Raw genomic sequence first — 16,842 nt, 5'->3', positions numbered from 1 at the left:
ATTCTGGTATCTGAGTATCTTTACTTTTATAGAAGATAAAGAAAAAAACACCTTAATTGTCAACCAACACACTGCTACAGCTTTCTTTTATTCAAAATCCAAAAGCAAAAACATATGTGATAACACAGAAAAATACTAGAAACTGCATTAAAAGTCTTTGCTACTTCAAGAATGGAACCAAGGCATACACACAAAAAAATACTGCTATTTACTGAGCAACTACCACGTGTCTGTACAAAACTTGCTATAACTCACAACTCCTTAAGGTAGGTGTCATGACCTCCACCTTACAGATGTAGAAACTGAAATTTAAAAGTCCATTAGATTAATTTACAAGTGGCTCAGCTTAGTTGCAAACTCTCCTCTGACTCCAAGACTATGGTCTTTCCATCACTTGTAGTCTAATACAAGTGTAAGCAAATCTCTTACACTTGTATTAGACTAGATTATTTAGGAATAAACCCTCTTTATTCCTCAATGCCACCAGCCAGGCTAAGTAATCACGCCTGCCTTCCACAGCCATTAACCACCAGAACACCGCATCTTTAACTCAATCTTTCACTTACGTGGTTACGGGTTTTCTTTTTAGTACTCAGCGTGCCAAGCTCATCCTCACCTCAGGGCCTCTGCACTTGTGTTCCTTCCACCCCCTGAAATGTTGTTCCTCCCCACATCTTCCCATGGCTGATTCCCTACGATCAAGTTTTACATATCATCTACCTGACAACTCTAACAATGCCAGCCTCTTACAGCACCCCCCAAAACACTCTATCATATTACTCTATTTTCTACGCGGCGCTATCACTTCCTGACATTCTTACTCATTTCTGTACTTATTTAGTGTCTATCTTCCCCACCATACTGTAAGCTCCTGAGAACAGGGATCTTGCCTACTTTAAACACTGCTGCATCCTCAGGTTCTAGACAAATAAGAACTGCTCAATACATAGTCAATATATACATTCAAGTTCAAAGCAAAACAGTACCAGCAAAGGAGGAGGAAGAGATTAATTCTTGCCAACAGGGGTGGGATATGGAGAGGAGAATTAGAAAAGTATTCACAGAAAAACATCTTTATATTAAGGCTTCCTGATTGCCTATGGGGAAGAGAACTTAGTGGCTGGGAAAGAGGATCGGAAAACCTGAATTTTGAACCATGCGAATATATTACGTATTCCAAAAATATTTGAAAAAAAACACAAACCAAAAAACAAGCAGAAGGAACTACTGGGGAAGAGGAAAAGAAGAGAAATATTATTTTTTTTCTGCCTTACCAAGTGATCTGGAAGTAATAATATCATACTACCAATAACAGTAATAGTAATAGTTAACACTTATTGGAAGCACTTACTATGTGTCAGGCACTGTTCTCATTTATTCCTTACTTAAATACCAGGAAAGCCTATGAGATGCACGTTATCTACATTTTAGATGGACAGACTGAGGCACAGTTACTGAGTTTACACAGCCAGTAAGTGTCAGAGCCACAATTCAAGCCCAGGTGGTCATCTCCAGTATCCGAGTACTCAGGTTAAAGAAAAGTCTTAAGTTCAGTAAGGAATATCTACTTAGTAGAAAAGATAGACTCTAGTTTCAACTTTGCTACTAACCAGACCAAGAACCTTAGATACTTAGTCATTTACCATCCCTGGGTTTGATTGTCTCATTTGTAAAAGAGGGCCTGCAATAGCTCCAAAATTCAACAAAACATAATGCTAACAGCCAATCTGGGGAATAAGATAGGCAGGTACAAGCCATGCAGAACATGTGATAAGCAACCTGGTGAATTTGGTATGGGTGTCTTTCAGTAAAATGATAATTTTTTAAAAATTACTGTTGGTGGCAAAGCATTTTGGTCCACCAACCAAACTTTAAAGAATAATTTTATTATAGACTTCTGTTTGCTATGGAATTTGTCATAGTAAAACATACTCACACTTATTGCAATTTGAGACAATCAAATCATTCACTTTTGCAGTATCCTCCTAAATTCATGTAACGTTATAATAAGCATTACATACCCAGATAAAAAATGTTTAGCATTTCCCAATTTATTTGGGGATAAAATTAACTCTGCAGTGGTCTTTACATTTTTTTATAACTAGAGTAATAATAAATCATATAATTGTTTTTCATTATGCTACTGATAACATGATTTGAACTAGAAAATATCCATACAGAGAGAAAATAAGTGTCTGTCATCTTTTAGGTATAATACCAAATGTCCTAAAATCCAACAATTTATATAATTTTTCATTAACATGTTTCAGTTTCCTTAGACCAAAAAAATAACAACAAAACACCCCACCCAAAAGGGGCAAAAAAGTTCACTTCTCCAATTCCACACTGCGAAAAATACAAGGGTATGAGAAAAATGAAAGTAAAATAAAGAAAAAATATATGCAAAGTCGAATGAAGCAATCTGCCACAATGCTTTAATTAGATTTATGTTTTTACACTCGTTTCTCATCATTTGCACAACACTGAGCACCATATAAAATTAAGACAAAATTTTCATCCCATATACTATGTAGCTTTTGTAACATTCTGAAAACTAAGTGTGACGTTTCTATTTGGTTTGAAACAGAACGGCTACTATGATTTTTTTTTATCTGCAATTACTTATACTTTATTTTATATATAATAAAGGTAAGCAACAGCTAATGGTCATATAACCAACACAAGCTCTGATTAATAAATTCACCCTTAAAATCTAAACGCTGGTTTTCAGATGAAAGACAATCAGTCTCCAGTGTCTATTGAGAAAAGCAAAGGCATGTTGCCCCTCCTCCCTGGAAAACCATTAAGGTACCAGGACTGTGACATATAACCCACAGAAAACTCCCCTCTCCACCCGGCAGCCGTCATCATTACGGGGCCATTATTCAGGTTTCTGCTCGGAATCAAAGTAAATGCACCCCTCAAGTGCAATACCAGCCAGTCCGCGCGGCTTTAACCACTTACAGGGCCTGTACGAGTTAAAAACAATCAGAGCTACGTTCGGCTTTTGAACTTAGAAATGCACTTCGAGTCACGTACTTCCCAAAGAGGCTTAGTACGACACACCAAAAATAGGCAAACTCTCTACCAAAGGGAGGATGAGTCTCCGGGGTTTTAGTTGCCCGTAACCGGTATAAATCGGATCCCACCCCATTACAGGATCGCTCCTGCTTTCAAAGGTGTCGAGGTGCGCTGTGCAATAGATTCCACATAAGGCAGTGAACGAACACCTGGACGCAGGGATGCTGGCAAAAGTAACTGGGGTGGACCGGGGGGAGGAGGTCGCGAGGCCGGCCGCCAGGCGCCGCAGAGGGCACGGGCCACTCCCGGCCGGCGCGCCCAGGCCCAGGGTGACTGCGGCGGGAAGATTCTGGAAGGAGCGGCCGCGGAGGGAGGGAGGAGAGCGGGGTGGCGGGCCCTGCGAGGCAGGGGTAGGGCCGTGCGGGTTCGCGCACAAACAAAGAACCCAGGGGGGCCGGGCCCAGCCGCGCAGGCGCCATCGCCGCCAGACAGCTCGCCGCGCCGGGCCCGGGGCTGCCAGGGGTGGGCGGCGCAGCCACTGGCCACTTACCAAGATGCGTTTGAAGAGGTTGCTCTCCTTTGGCGGCAGCTGCACGTTCGGCATCGCGGCTGGAGAGGAGGCTGGGTGCCCGCGCGCTCCGTTTCGCGGGATGGGCACCGGGACGAGCCGCGGCTAAGAGTCGTGCTGCGGGCGACGGGTCAGTTCATACTTGGGGCTGAGCAGCCTGGGCAGAGCTGCCGAGCAGGGCTGGCAATGGAAAAGGAAGCCGGTCTCGGTAGGATACCCTTCAGCCCCAGCCTTGCTTTGGGGTAAGCGGCGGCGGCTCCCGTACGGGGCAAGATGGCAGCTAGGACCCGCCCCGCCTCGAGCGAGGCGGCGTGCGCATGCGCAGGGCGCCCCGCGGCGAGGAACTGGGGCCCTGTGTAAGGCGGTCGCTTCTGTCACCTGCACCGAGGCTCCGGGTAGGGAGCTTGCACCGTAGCCGTTCGTAAGTCGCTGCCTTGTACTGTGCTTTGGTTGTTAGGCTTCTGGCCCAAGATAATGTTAGTTATATCAGAATCTGACTTTTTTGATTTCTCTCCAGTCAGGAATTTAAACAGTGCTGGACACAAAGTAAATTTCTTGATGTAGGACGAACTTGTTTTCCTTATTTTCTCCCTCGACTTGTCTTTAAGAGAAGCCTTTTCTCTCCAGGGCAGAGCAAAGAAGTATTGACAACGTACGTGAGGTCACTGGGCAGGACTTGAAAAGCGCTAATGTGAAAGCACGTTTGAAATGTCAGAGAAAAATATTCTCAGCAGTTTAGAACACCTAACATTGTCAGTGAGAATTACGGTGGTTTTATGGGGCGCCTGATTCCCCAGGTCTACCTACGCTTTCTCCTCAGGTGGTTCTCCTTTATACAAGCCCTATAATAATGAAAGAAAAAAGATTCAAACCCAGGATCTTCCAACTCTGGGGCGCTTTCTACCATACATAAAAGGCAGCATAGTGACAGAAATGTGTGAGTCTAGAAAGATCTGGACATACATTGTTGACAAGAATAGCCGTACATACGGTGTAGGTTTAATATTAAGGTATATGTAAATATTAGGTACATAAACTTATACATGTTCTGGATCTTCATTTGTGCATGGTTGTGAGACTACAGGGTAATTGATGCATAGTTGCATTTAATGGGCTATAATCAGAACTGGGTCGGGCTTACTTGATTTTTTTTCCCTGTAGCCTGAGTTGGTCGGAGATGGGAGAAAGTATCACCTCAGTCTTTTTTTTTTTTTTTTGGCCCCTCTGCAGGGTTTGCCAGATACTAGTTCCCCAGCCATGGATCAGACGCGCACCCTCAGCAGTGAAAGTGCAGAGTCCTAACCACTGGACTGCCAGGGAATTACCTCACTTTTAAAATAAGGAAGGGACTGTTATTAAAACGGGGGCGGTCCAGAAGGGCCTATGTGTTCTAGACAGAAACTAGGCTCCGCAAGCTATTAGAGAGGAAGTAGGCAAAGAGGGCTTCATGGGAAACGTGGCAGAGTGGCACCTGAGCTGGTGGTGGTCTCCTAGACCAGGGGTCCCCAACCCCCGGGCCACAGACCGGTAACAGTCCGTGGCCTATTAGGAACCCGGCTGCACAGCAGGAGGTGAGCGGCAGGTGAGTGAAGCTTCATCTGTGTTTATAGCCGGGCCTCATTGCTCCCATTACCGCCTGAGCTCCATCAGCGGCCGCATTAGATTCTTATAGGAGGGCAAACCCTACTGTGAACTACGCATGCGAGGGATCCAGGCTTCACTTTCCTTAATGAGAATCTGATGCCTGATGATCTGAGGTGGAGCTGAGGCAGTGATGCTAGCGCTGGGGAGCGGCTGCAAATACAGATTACCCTTAGCAGAGAGGTTTGGCTGCAGAGACCACAATAAATCAGTTGCTTGCAGACTCATATCAAAACCCTATCAGTGAGTGGCAATTAAGCTGCATCTTACAGAGTAGACTGGACATAAGCAGCACACTTCGGGTGTCACTATCTCCCATCACCCCCAGATGGGACCATCTAGTTGCAGGAAAACAAGCTCAGGGCTCCCACTGATTCTGCATTATGGTGAGTTGTATAATTATTTCATTATATATTACAATGTAATAATAATAGAAATAAAGTGCACAATAGATGTAATGCGCTTGAATCATCCCCAAACCATCCCCCCACCCCCTCAGCCCCTGGTCCATGGAAAAAATTGTCCTCCACCAAACTGGTCCCTAGTACCAAAAAGGCTGGGGACCGCTGTCCTAGACGAGCAGCAGGGACAGGGGAGTGCCTGCTCACAGCACCCTCCGACTCCACCACTCCTATAGTCCCTGCTCACTCTTTGCTCACATTACTGATTGCTGAAAATTTTTTGGCTCCCAGTTTATCTACATCCTCAGATGTAAAGGGTTCATTGTGGGAAGAGCAGAAGCTCCAGTGCTCCAGTCAGATTATCCCTTGATCCTCATAGGACATGGACTTTTCTGGAATGTACCTCAGCCAGCTCAAGCCACTCTGCCTCACCTCAATGCCGACTTCAAAATGACAAGTTGAAAAAAGAGTGCACGCACACCTCGTTTGTCTACAGTGGGATGCGGGGGGCGGGGGTGAAGGGAGAGGTGGGGAATTGAAAAGAATGCCAATATCGTACCTGGCAGTTGTCAGCCTGAACCTTAGAGTGTCTAAAAGACGTGATGCGCACACAGTGAGAAAGCCTGGATTAGCCCATGGCTGTAATTTTTTGTTTTTGTTTTTGTTGTTTTGTGCGGTACGCGGGCCTCTCACTGTTGTGGTCTCTCCCGTTGCGGAGCACAGGCTCCGGACGCGCAGGCTCAGCGGCCATGGCTCACGGGCGCAGCCGCTCCGCGTCATGTGGGATCCTCCCGGACCGGGGCACGAACCCGTGTCCCCTGCATCGGCAGGCGGACTCCCAACCACTGCGCCACCAGGGAAGCCCTATGGCTGTAATTTTATCACTGACTTCCTGTTTAGTCTGGAGCAAATCTTATTTCCACCTTTCAACAGAAAATGGGGTTATAATAACATTATGGTAATCTTGCACACCAGGGTTACGTGAATGTAATGCTTAGTCATTCCTAAACCCTTAGAAAAAAAAACAAATGCACTGTAAATCTGAACTCGTTGTCTCTCAGGAAGAATGCTGAAGCCCCACTGAGGGCCTCTACCCAGATGTTCTCTCCTGGTGCTTCAGGCGGGGTGGACCTCCTTTAGAATCATGCACATGGTAAAATAACAGTAGCAACCCCTGTGAAGACCTGAACAGTTCCTGGAGCACTTTTTACATACGGGATATGGGCTAGTGATTCTCCTGCAAAGTCTCGTAGAGCCAAGGAGAAAAGAATCTAGAAAAGGATGGTCTCCACCCCATATGCATAGCATATCTTAAAGCCAGCTGACAGGGTAAAATCAAGTCATTTGCTGCTATTCCCACCACCAAAGGGATGGAAAAGAGCTCATCAGATTGCGTAATGTTTCTGCTCACTTCTCCCTTCTGTGCTCTTGTTTCAGAAAAGAGGGTACTTCATTCCTCCCTGGGAGCTCTTGATCCCATCTCCTTTTGCTTTTCCTGAACTTTCATTCATCGGTTATTCCCCCCACTATTTGCATTTTCTCCCTCCTTATGTAGTTTATATTCTATGGGAGGAGGCGGAGAAAAAACACATAAAGAAACAAGATTATTCCAGACTGTGGGAGGTCCTGGGAAGGAAATAAAACAAGGTCATGTGAGGGCAATGGGGGTTGAGGAGAGAACAAATGTGTTTAAATACGCGAAATACTTCAGGTACTCAGGAATGATCTAGAACAGCTTCTGGAGACGTGATAACATGAACAGAGACCTAAAGGATGAGAAGAGAATTAACAAGATGAGAAACTGGAACATCACTTTCCAGTGAAAGGGAACCACGTGCATGATTAAAAGAGTCGGGAACTCTTTTAATGATTAAAAGATCAATCATTAAAACATGATTAAAAGAGTCACGTTAACATGATTAAAAGAACATGATTAAAAGAGTCAGGTTATGATTAAAAGAGTCAGGTTAAGAACTACAGGTTCAAGGAGGTGGCTGGGGGGTCATGCGGGGAGGAAGATGGTACAGTTCAGTTGAAACTGTAGCCCAGGTTGTCTTCGGTTTGTCATCTTAGGCAATGTGGTTTGGTTTGGTTTCATCCTAAACTCAGTGAGGGAACCATTGAAGCATTTGAAGCAGGAAAGTTTCATGATCTGATTTATTTTTTTAAAAGGTCACTCTGAAAGAGATAATGGGGTTTCTTCTAGGAAAGTGCAATTCTAATCTAATCCTTCTTAAGACTTGGCTTCTGCCTCTTTTGAAAATGTTCTCTGAAATCTCACCAATTCATTTGTTCAGTACTTAGTTATGGAGCACAATGTGACAGTCTTCTGACAAACAAAACTAGCTGCCCTTATGAAGCTCACATGTTAAGGATTGCCTAGTGGCCAAATCCAAAGATTTTTTTCAGTTCACAGTTTCCTTAATTTCTCTGTAGCATTTCACACAGTGGATCACCATCCTTGACTTTTTCTGCCTTCAGTCACCAAGCCCCAGCGGAATCCTGGGTTTCTGCCTGTCTCTCCTCCTAGTCATTCTCTGGGTCCTCCATCATCTCCTCCTCTTTCTTTATTTTTTTAAATTAATTTATTTTATTTATTTAGTTTTGGCTGTGTTGGGTCCTCGTTGCTGCACACAGGCTTTCTCTAGTTGTGGCGAGCGGGAGCTACTCTTCGTTGTGGTGCATGGACTTCTCATTGTGGTGGCTTGTCTTGTTGCGGAGCACGGCCTCTAGGTGCATGGGCTTCAATAGTTGTGGCACACGGGCTCAGTAGTCGTGGTTCGCAGGCTCTAGAGCGCGGGCTCAGTAGTTGTGGCACATGGGCTTAGTTGCTCTGCTGCATTTGGGATCTTCCCGGACCAGGGCTCAAACCCGTGTCCCCTGCATTGGGAGGCGGATTCTTAACCACTGTGCCAGCAGGGAAGCCCCTTCTCCTCTTTCTAAATGTTGGTTGTCTAGACAACTTGGCTTTCTCTTTCAACAGCAGCAATAAAACCTGTTCATCAAGCACCTGCTGCTCAGCAGCAAGATGAAATTAATAATTCTCCTGCCCCCATAGCCTCCACTATTAACACCAAGCAGATTACAAATCTGTCTCCAGTTTCAAACCCTCTTGATCTCTTAGCCTTCATGCCCACTTGTTTGTTAAATATTTCCACCTGGATGTCGCATAAACATTTTCTACTTGAACAGTAAAAATAAAACTTATTGAGGCTTCCCTGGTGGCACAGTGGTTAAGAATCTGCCTCCCAGTGCAGGGGACACGGGTTCGAGCCCTGGTCCAGGAAGATCCCACATGCCGCGGAGCAACTAAGCCCTGCGCTACAACTACTGAGCCTGCACTCTAGAGCCCGCCAGCCACAACTACTGGGCCCACATGCCACAACTACAGAAGACTGCGTGCCTAGAGCCTGTGCTCTGCAACAAGAGAAGCCACTGTAATGAGAAGCCCGCACACGGCAACAAATAGTAGCCCCTGCTCACTGCAACTAGAGAAAGCCCAAGCGCAGCAATGAAGAGCCAACTCAGCCAAACATAAATAAATTTATTTTAAAAATAAAAACAAAAAATAAAATAAAATAAAATAAAACTTATCATCTTTCCATCAAGCCAGCTCAAGTCCTGACTTTGTAACAGGGAAGAACCTTTGTATTCTATTGCAAGTTATTCACTAAAGGGATGTTGCCTATAAGCTTAAATTATACATAATAGCCCATCTCTGGGAGCCCTGCCTCCCAGGTAATGAGCATTATGCTAAAATACCTTTGTTTAGCTCACAGGAAGCATCCTAACTAGGCCCACCTGTGAATGACTGCAGGGAGGAAGAAATTAACACATCCCCTCTGGAGGCTGATGGGAACCAGGAAATGTTTGACTTTACTCCCTCCCCTTTATGTATAAAAGAAGCCTGAATTCTAACTCAGGCAAGATGGTTCTTTGGGACACGAGTCCACCATCTTCTCAGTCTGCCAGCTTTCCAAATAAAGTCACTATTCCTTGCCCCAACATCTGGTCTCTGATTTATTGGTCTGTCATGTGGCAAGCAGTATGAACTTGGACTAAGTAACAACTTCTCTATTATTGTTAATGACACCACTTCTGTAGTTAAAATTTTCTGATCAGTTTTGACTCCCCTTTATTATCCTCCACATTCAAGTTGCCTAGTCCTTTAAATTCTAGGTCTGTCACGTTTCTCCCTTTCCTCCTTGCCTTCCATTCCCACTCCAGCTTAACATTAAATACTGCAAAAACCTCATAATTGCAAAACCCAGTAACCTCATAACTCTTTCAGGCTCTCTCCCCACCATTTCATTATGCACATCGCTCTAGATTTGTCTTTTCTATCTAGACTCAGTGTATAAAAACTTTCAGTGACCACCCATTGTCTAGAACTCAGTCTATTCTCAGATTTTTCTTTCACTTTGCTCCCACAATTACCTTATATAGCAGCGGAACCAGTGGGTACATCAGGTCCAGTATTTTCTAAACTCCATACTTTCGCTCAACCTGATAGTTTTATGAGATTGTTCTCCCAATACCCTAATCTTTATCTTCGTAAGTTCTTCATCTCAAATGGCATGACTTTCATAAGATCTTCCCAAGTCTTCCCAGTAGATCTAATCTCTCTCTTCTCTGTATTTACGTAGCACTTTGTCCTTCTTTTATGCCTTTAGTCTTAGTGTGTTTTATGTTTTATAAATTGTAAATTGTTCGAAAACAGTGGTTCTCAACCTTGTCTGCACTTTTGTATCATCTAAGGAGCTTAAAAATCTACTGATGCCTGAGTCCTACCTCCATAAATTCTGATTCAATTGGGGTGGGGTGGAGGTGGGGCATTTCAGATCTTCCCAGATGGCTGTAATGTGCAACCAGAGTTGAGAACCACTGTTTCAAGGCATTTCATCAAAATCCAGGCTTAAACATGCCACCATTCCTCTTGAGGTTGAATTTAGATAAGGCACATAAACAAAAAAACCGTCACCACCAAGATTCAATTTGGAACCCTAGGCAAAAGCCGCGAATTGCAGATAGGACCACAGATAGTGAAAGTGACCTAGAATTAGCACCCTTCAAAGACTCTGGATCAGCGCAGAAACAACTTTACCCAAGAGTTCCCTCAAAACTCTCAACAGATTCACGCCCTCCAGTCCTCTCACTTCTGTTGTATTCTTGTTTGTCTGTCTCTCTGCTTTCTTTCCAAACTCGTCCTCCTACTGCTCCTTTCTATGCCACACCTTCCTGTTCGGCTTTATCCTCAACCCTTTCACTGAGCATTCTCTTCCTCCCTACCTTCATTGATATCCAGCCCTTCATCAGGGACATTGTCTCTCGTTTTGTATCTTCCTCTGCTTATATACCGTAGGAGTTCGTGAGGGAAAAATCAGCACTTTTTTCCCCATCCCACTGCCCCCCCCCCAAATCATAATACTTCACCTTCATTTAAGGACAGGATACTTGAGTCCATACTCACCAGCTTTGTTGTTCTCTTCTCCTTTTCCTCTTGGTCACTATCCTTCATTTGTTCATTTGCCAAGTGACAATAGTTGTCATTTCAACTTCACTCCTAGCGTCCATCTGCTATGATTCCAGTAACTATATGTATGATTTAAAACCCTAGCCTTGGATAAATAAACTGTGGTACATTTAGACAATGGAATATTATTTAGTACTAAAAAGAAATGAGCTATCAAGCCATGAAAGGACATCAAAGAATCTTAAATGTATATTACTAAGTGAAAGAAGCCAATCTGAAAAGGCTGCATACTGTATGATTCCAACTATATGACTTTCTAGGAAAGACAAAACTATGGAGACAGTAAAAAGATCAGTGATTGCCAAGGGTTAGGGGGAGGAAGAGATGACTAGGTGAAGCACAGAGGGTTTTTAGGGCAGTGAAAATATTCTGTATGATACTATAGTGGTGGCTACACATCATTATACACTTGTCAAAACCTATAGGGTATACAGCACCAAGAGTGAACCCTAATGTAAACTATGGACTGTGGGTGATAATGAGGTGTCAATGTAGGTTCATCAGTTGTAGCAAATGTATCGCTCTGGTGGGAGATATTGACAATGGAAGAGGCTATGCATATGTGGGGACAGGGGGTTTCCATAGGGGAAATCTCTGTACCTTCAGCTTAATTTTTCTGTGAACCTAAAACTGCTCTAAAAAATACAATCCATTTTTTAAAACATCCCTAGCCTTACAGTTCCTTGGTTTCATCTACAAAGACCTTCACCTTCTACACTATTTTAGCTACCCACTCCCATGGCCAAATTTAGAATCAGCAAGACCTGCCCCTCCTCTTAAATCATAAATTCTGGCAATCTACTACCTTATATTTTATTTTATTTCATTTCATTTCATTTTACCACGCCGCACAGCATGCGGCATTTCAGTTCCTGGACCAGGGATCGAACCTGTGCCCCCTGCAGTGGAAGTGCAGAGTCTTAAGCACTGGACCACCAGGGAAGTCCCTTAAATTATTTTTAAATGAGAAGAGATTTGCCAATATCCTTTTAACTCCAAGGAAACTTGTTTCAACAGGCATAACTCCCTGTTATTGAAGATGAGATGCCAGCTTCTGGGATTAGTAGCCTGGCAGGGTGACACTGAGAGAAGCGTTTTTGCCATTGCACTGAGGTTCCAGCTCCTGCCTCCAGCATGAGCCCAAGGGCTGTTGCTCTCATAGGGTTGTTCTGTATACATCTATCATTTCTAATGCTAGTGACTTCAATCAGATTCTTTGAGGGACAATTCATGTTCTAATGACAATCTCCTATCTTTTCTTCCACAAGCATTTGCTGATTCCTTAATAAGAGGCTTTCACTCTTCAAGATGCAGGGGATCACACTATTTTCTCCTTATCTGTTCACTCATTCAACCCTCATTTGTGGAATGCCCTTCAGCACCCATCACTTTTCTTCTTTCTTCCCCTCTCAGCAAAAACAGTGCCTTCTGGACTTCCCTGGTGGTCCAGTGGTTAAGAATCCACCTTCCAGTGCAGGGGACACGGGTTCAATCCCTGGTCTGGGAGCTAAGATCCCACAGGCAGTGGGGCAAGTAAGCCCGCGGGCTGCAACTACTGAGCCCACGCACCACAACTAGAGAGCCTGCACACTGCAACTACTGAGCCTGTGTGCTCTGGAGCCTGCACGCCACAACTAGAGAGAAGCCCGTGTGCCACAACTAGAGAGAAGCCCGCTCACCTCAGCGAAAGATCCCGCGTACTGCAACTAAGACCCAACGCAGCCGAAAATAAATGAATAAATATTAAAACAAAAAACAAAAACAACAGTGCCTTCTGGCCTTTGCAGAATTAATTCCTCCAACAGTGCTTAGGAGGGAATACATTTCTACCTTCTTTGGAGACTTTACTTCTCTCTCCTTATTCTCCCTTCTCAATTACAGTAATCATTTAATAATAACTGTTATTGGGGGGCTTCCCTGGTGGCGCGGTGGTTGAGGGTCTGCCTGCCGATGCAGGGGACACGGGTTCGTGCCCCAGTCCGGGAAGATCCCACGTGCCGCGGAGCGGCTGGGCCCATGAGTCATGGCCGCTGAGCCTGCGCGTCCGGAGCCTGTGCTCCGCAATGGGAGAGGCCACAACAGGGAGAGGCCCGCGTACCACACACACACACAAAAAATAATAATAATAATAACTGTTATTGAGCACATACCCTGTACCAGACACTATGTATAATTTGCTATTTCTTATTTAATCCTCATGAAAACACCATGAGAAAAATACTGTTATCCCCCTTTTACAAATGAGAACTGAAGCTTAAAAAAAGTAAATTTATACCCAATTATGAAACTAAGTAAGGGCCATCTCACCAAAGTTCATGCCTGTAGCTACTATGCTAAACTGCTTTTCATAGCATACTAATGAGTTTCCGTAGATCCTTAGCCAGCCTCATTCAGTTTATTTTTTGCATTAATTTCCAAGGGAAAAATCTGTATTAATGGGAATCTGCATTAATTTTCTATCAGTGCTGTAACAAATTGCCACAAATTATGTCTTAAAGCAACACAGATTTATTATCTCACAGTTCTGGACGTCAGAAGTCAGAAATGTGTCTGCAGGACCATGTTTCTTTTGGAGGCTCTAGGAGAGAATTTATTTCCTTGCTTTTACCAGCTTCTCCAGGCCACCTGCATTTCTGGGCTCATGGCTCTTTCTTCCATCTTCAAAACCAACAGCAAAGCATCTCCTCTACTCACTGACCTCTGCTTCCTCTTCACATCGTCTCTCTGACTCTAACTCTACTGCTTCTCTCTTATAAGGACCCTTGTGATCACACTGGGCCCAGGAAGATAATGCAGGATCGTCTCCCCATCTTAATATATTTAATCACATCTGCAAAATCTCTGTTTGCCATATAAGGTAACATAGACAGATCCGGGTGATTAGAGTGTTACACACATTCAGCCTACTACATGATCTTTGTAAACTACAAATCTAACGATGCTTTTTACAAAGTATTAATTAATTAATTTATTTTGGCTGCTCCGGGTCTTAGTTGCGGCACTTGGGGTCTTTGTTGTGGCCTGTTTGGTTGCAGCATGTGGACTTCTTATTTGTGGCAAGTGCAATCTTAGTTGTGGCATGCACGTGGGAGCTAGTTCTCAGACCAGGGATAGAACCCAGGCCCCCTGCATTGGGAGCTCAGAGTCTTACCCACTGGCCCACCAGGGAAGTCCCTAATGATGCTTATTGCTTAAATTTCTTCCATGGCTTCCAGGAGAAAGCTGAGCGTCTTTACCTGAGAATGTGAAGCCCTTTATGATCTAGTTCCTACCTATCTCTTGAAATTTCCCAGATTCTCAGTGTGTATCTGCGATGCCCTTCCTATCTGTGCCTAGCTCACTTCTACTTGTCCTTCGGAATTCAGATTAAGGGTCAGCTTCTCCCAGAAGCCATCCCTGTCCCTGACCTGGATATGGCTGCCTCTCCTCTACACTCTCGAAACACTCACTACTCACCTCTAATATAGTGCTCATCGTACCGTGTTGAAGTCACTAACTTACTCGTCTATTTCCTCCATTAGACTGAAGTCCCTCTGGATCAGACACCATGTCTTATTTAACTGTGCATTCCCTGTGTTTTACAGTTGTTGCTCAAAAATATCTTTGCTGAATTAATCATCTTCCTGTAGCACATAGCATAATATCTTATGTATAGTACAGAGTACAAAACAAAGTACAGAGTATAGTACAAAACAAAGTACAGAGTATAGTACAAAAACATATTTGCTAAATTGAGCTATAGTTGTTTTCACCTCCTCAGGAATAGGAAAGTAATATATCATCCTCTGCCAAAAAGATTCAGAATTGGGGACTTGTATCTTGCTCCCCAGAACTGTAAAATGAAGTGTGAATAATAAATTGCTAAGTATAATACAAGGAAAGATTCAGCAATATTACAAGAATTGTAATTGAGATTATATGAGCGCTTAAATGAAGGACTATGATAGGTGGATGAGCTGATCTATCAAAGACACTGACAGCTGGAATGGAGTCTGTTTTCCTCACCATTGAACCCCTAGCACTTAGCAGAGCGCTTGGCACATGGTAGATATTCAGTAAATACTGATTTGATGAAGATAATTTCAATGAATTGCACTCCAGGCAGAGGAATTAGTATTGTTAAGAAAAATTGGGAGACGCTGAAATAGGCAAAGAGATTATAAGACCTCCTGTTGAATTGTGTTTTTTCATTGTCTTTGAGCTATTTTACAACTCTTTTATGTTGTAGAAAACTGCTAACAATGTACATGATTCTTTTACTGAGATTGCCCTTTTTAAAAAAATTAATTAATTTATTTTTGGCTGCGTTGGGTCTTCATGGCTGCGGGGCAGGCTTTCTTTAGTTGCGGCGAGCGGGGGCTACTCTTCGTTGCAGTGCGCGGACTTCTCATTGCGGTGGCTTCTCTTGTTGCCTAGCACAGGCTATAGGCGCGTGGGCTTCAGTAGATGTGGCTCGCAGGCTTTAGAGCGCAGGCTAAGTAGTTGTGGCACTGGGGTTTAGTTGCTCCTCGGCATGTGGGATCTTCCCGGAACAGGGCTCAAACCCTTGTCCCCTGGATTGGCAGGCGGATTCTTAACCACTGCGCCACCAGAGAAGCCCTGCACATGATTCTTTTCCCTAGAAATGCAAATTTGTATAACTGAGATGCAAGTGGTTATGTCTTGCGTGTACTGACCAGTTTTTCATCTTTTAAACAAATTCATTTCAGCATTCCTTATGGTGTATTTATGTTTTCTCTTTAGATTTTGTTTAACAAATTATAACATCCCTCATTAATTAATAATTTTTAAAAAATTGACAGTTGTACATTTCATATTTATACAAAAGTTATAATCTTACCTTTAAAAATATCTTTTAGGGCTTCCCTGGTGGCGCAGTGGTTGAGAGTCCACCTGTTGATGCAGGGGACACGGGTGCGTGCCCCGGTCCGGGAAGATCCCACATGCCGCGGAGCAGCTGGGCCCGTGAGCCATGGCCGCTGAGCCTGTGCGTCCGGAGCCTGTGCTCCGCAGCGGGAGAGGCCACAACAGTGAGAGAGAGAGAGAGAGAGAGATTTTATATATATATATATATATATTTATATATAAATAAATATATATATATTTATATTTATATATATTTATATATATAAATATATATATTTATATATATATTTATATTTATATATATCTTTTAGCAATATGAACAAAAATGCCAAGGTTGAAGATGTGTTTTGGAAGAAATAAGGAGTTATCTGGTTGAGCTGAAACATGAGGACATGAGGTTCTTGGAGGATATCATGAGAGATGAAAAGAGGCTAGCTAGATTGGAGTCAGATCTTGGAGAGCTGGGAGGACGATGTGCAAGTTAATGAGAGGGTACGGGCAGCAGAATCAAGGTCACAGTGCAACCCAGCCTTTTTGGTTCAAATCCCTTTGGCCACTCTTCATCTGTCTGTTGGGCACAATCTTGAGCAAGTCACCTAGCCATGCTGTGCCTCAGCAATTCGTAGGGTTGTTGGGAAGATTGAGTGAGTTAGTTAAATGTTAAAAATTTAGAGCACTACCTGGTAAAGAATAAGTACTCAGTGAATGTTAACTACTATAATATTGTTACAGTTCACAGTCCTTTACCTGAAATACTTGGACCAGATGTTTTCAAACTTCAGGATGCTTTGGATTTAGAAAGGAAATGCATA

At 43.6% G+C, this 16,842-nt stretch overlaps 2 protein-coding genes across 10 annotated transcripts in view; one reads left to right on the top strand and one right to left on the bottom strand.

Moving 5' to 3' along the window:
- NAA16 (N-alpha-acetyltransferase 16, NatA auxiliary subunit) overlaps window positions 1–3,889 on the bottom strand; it is a 77,929-nt gene extending 74,040 nt beyond the window's left edge. For 8 of the 9 annotated variants that reach the window (XR_010936863.1, XR_010936864.1, XR_010936865.1 and 5 more), the window contains exon 1: window positions 3,572–3,711. Coding sequence is in view for 5 of the 9 variants with exons in the window: in XM_067713160.1 (XP_067569261.1) it covers window positions 3,572–3,625 (54 nt within the window). In the remaining 4 variants the exon portion in view is untranslated. Of the gene's footprint in view, window positions 1–3,571 lie in introns of all 9 variants that reach the window. The other variant, XM_067713159.1, reaches the window with a different exon arrangement.
- MTRF1 (mitochondrial translation release factor 1) overlaps window positions 3,584–16,842 on the top strand; it is a 69,228-nt gene continuing 55,969 nt past the window's right edge. Inside the window, exon 1 of the mRNA XM_067713165.1 lies at window positions 3,584–3,719. The gene's annotated coding sequence lies outside the window, so the exon portion shown is untranslated. The remainder of the gene's footprint in view (window positions 3,720–16,842) is intronic.

This window comes from Pseudorca crassidens, chromosome 18, assembly GCF_039906515.1.
Source record: "Pseudorca crassidens isolate mPseCra1 chromosome 18, mPseCra1.hap1, whole genome shotgun sequence".
Taxonomy (NCBI): domain Eukaryota; kingdom Metazoa; phylum Chordata; class Mammalia; order Artiodactyla; family Delphinidae; genus Pseudorca; species Pseudorca crassidens.
This window is presented reverse-complemented; position numbering and strand designations above follow the sequence as displayed.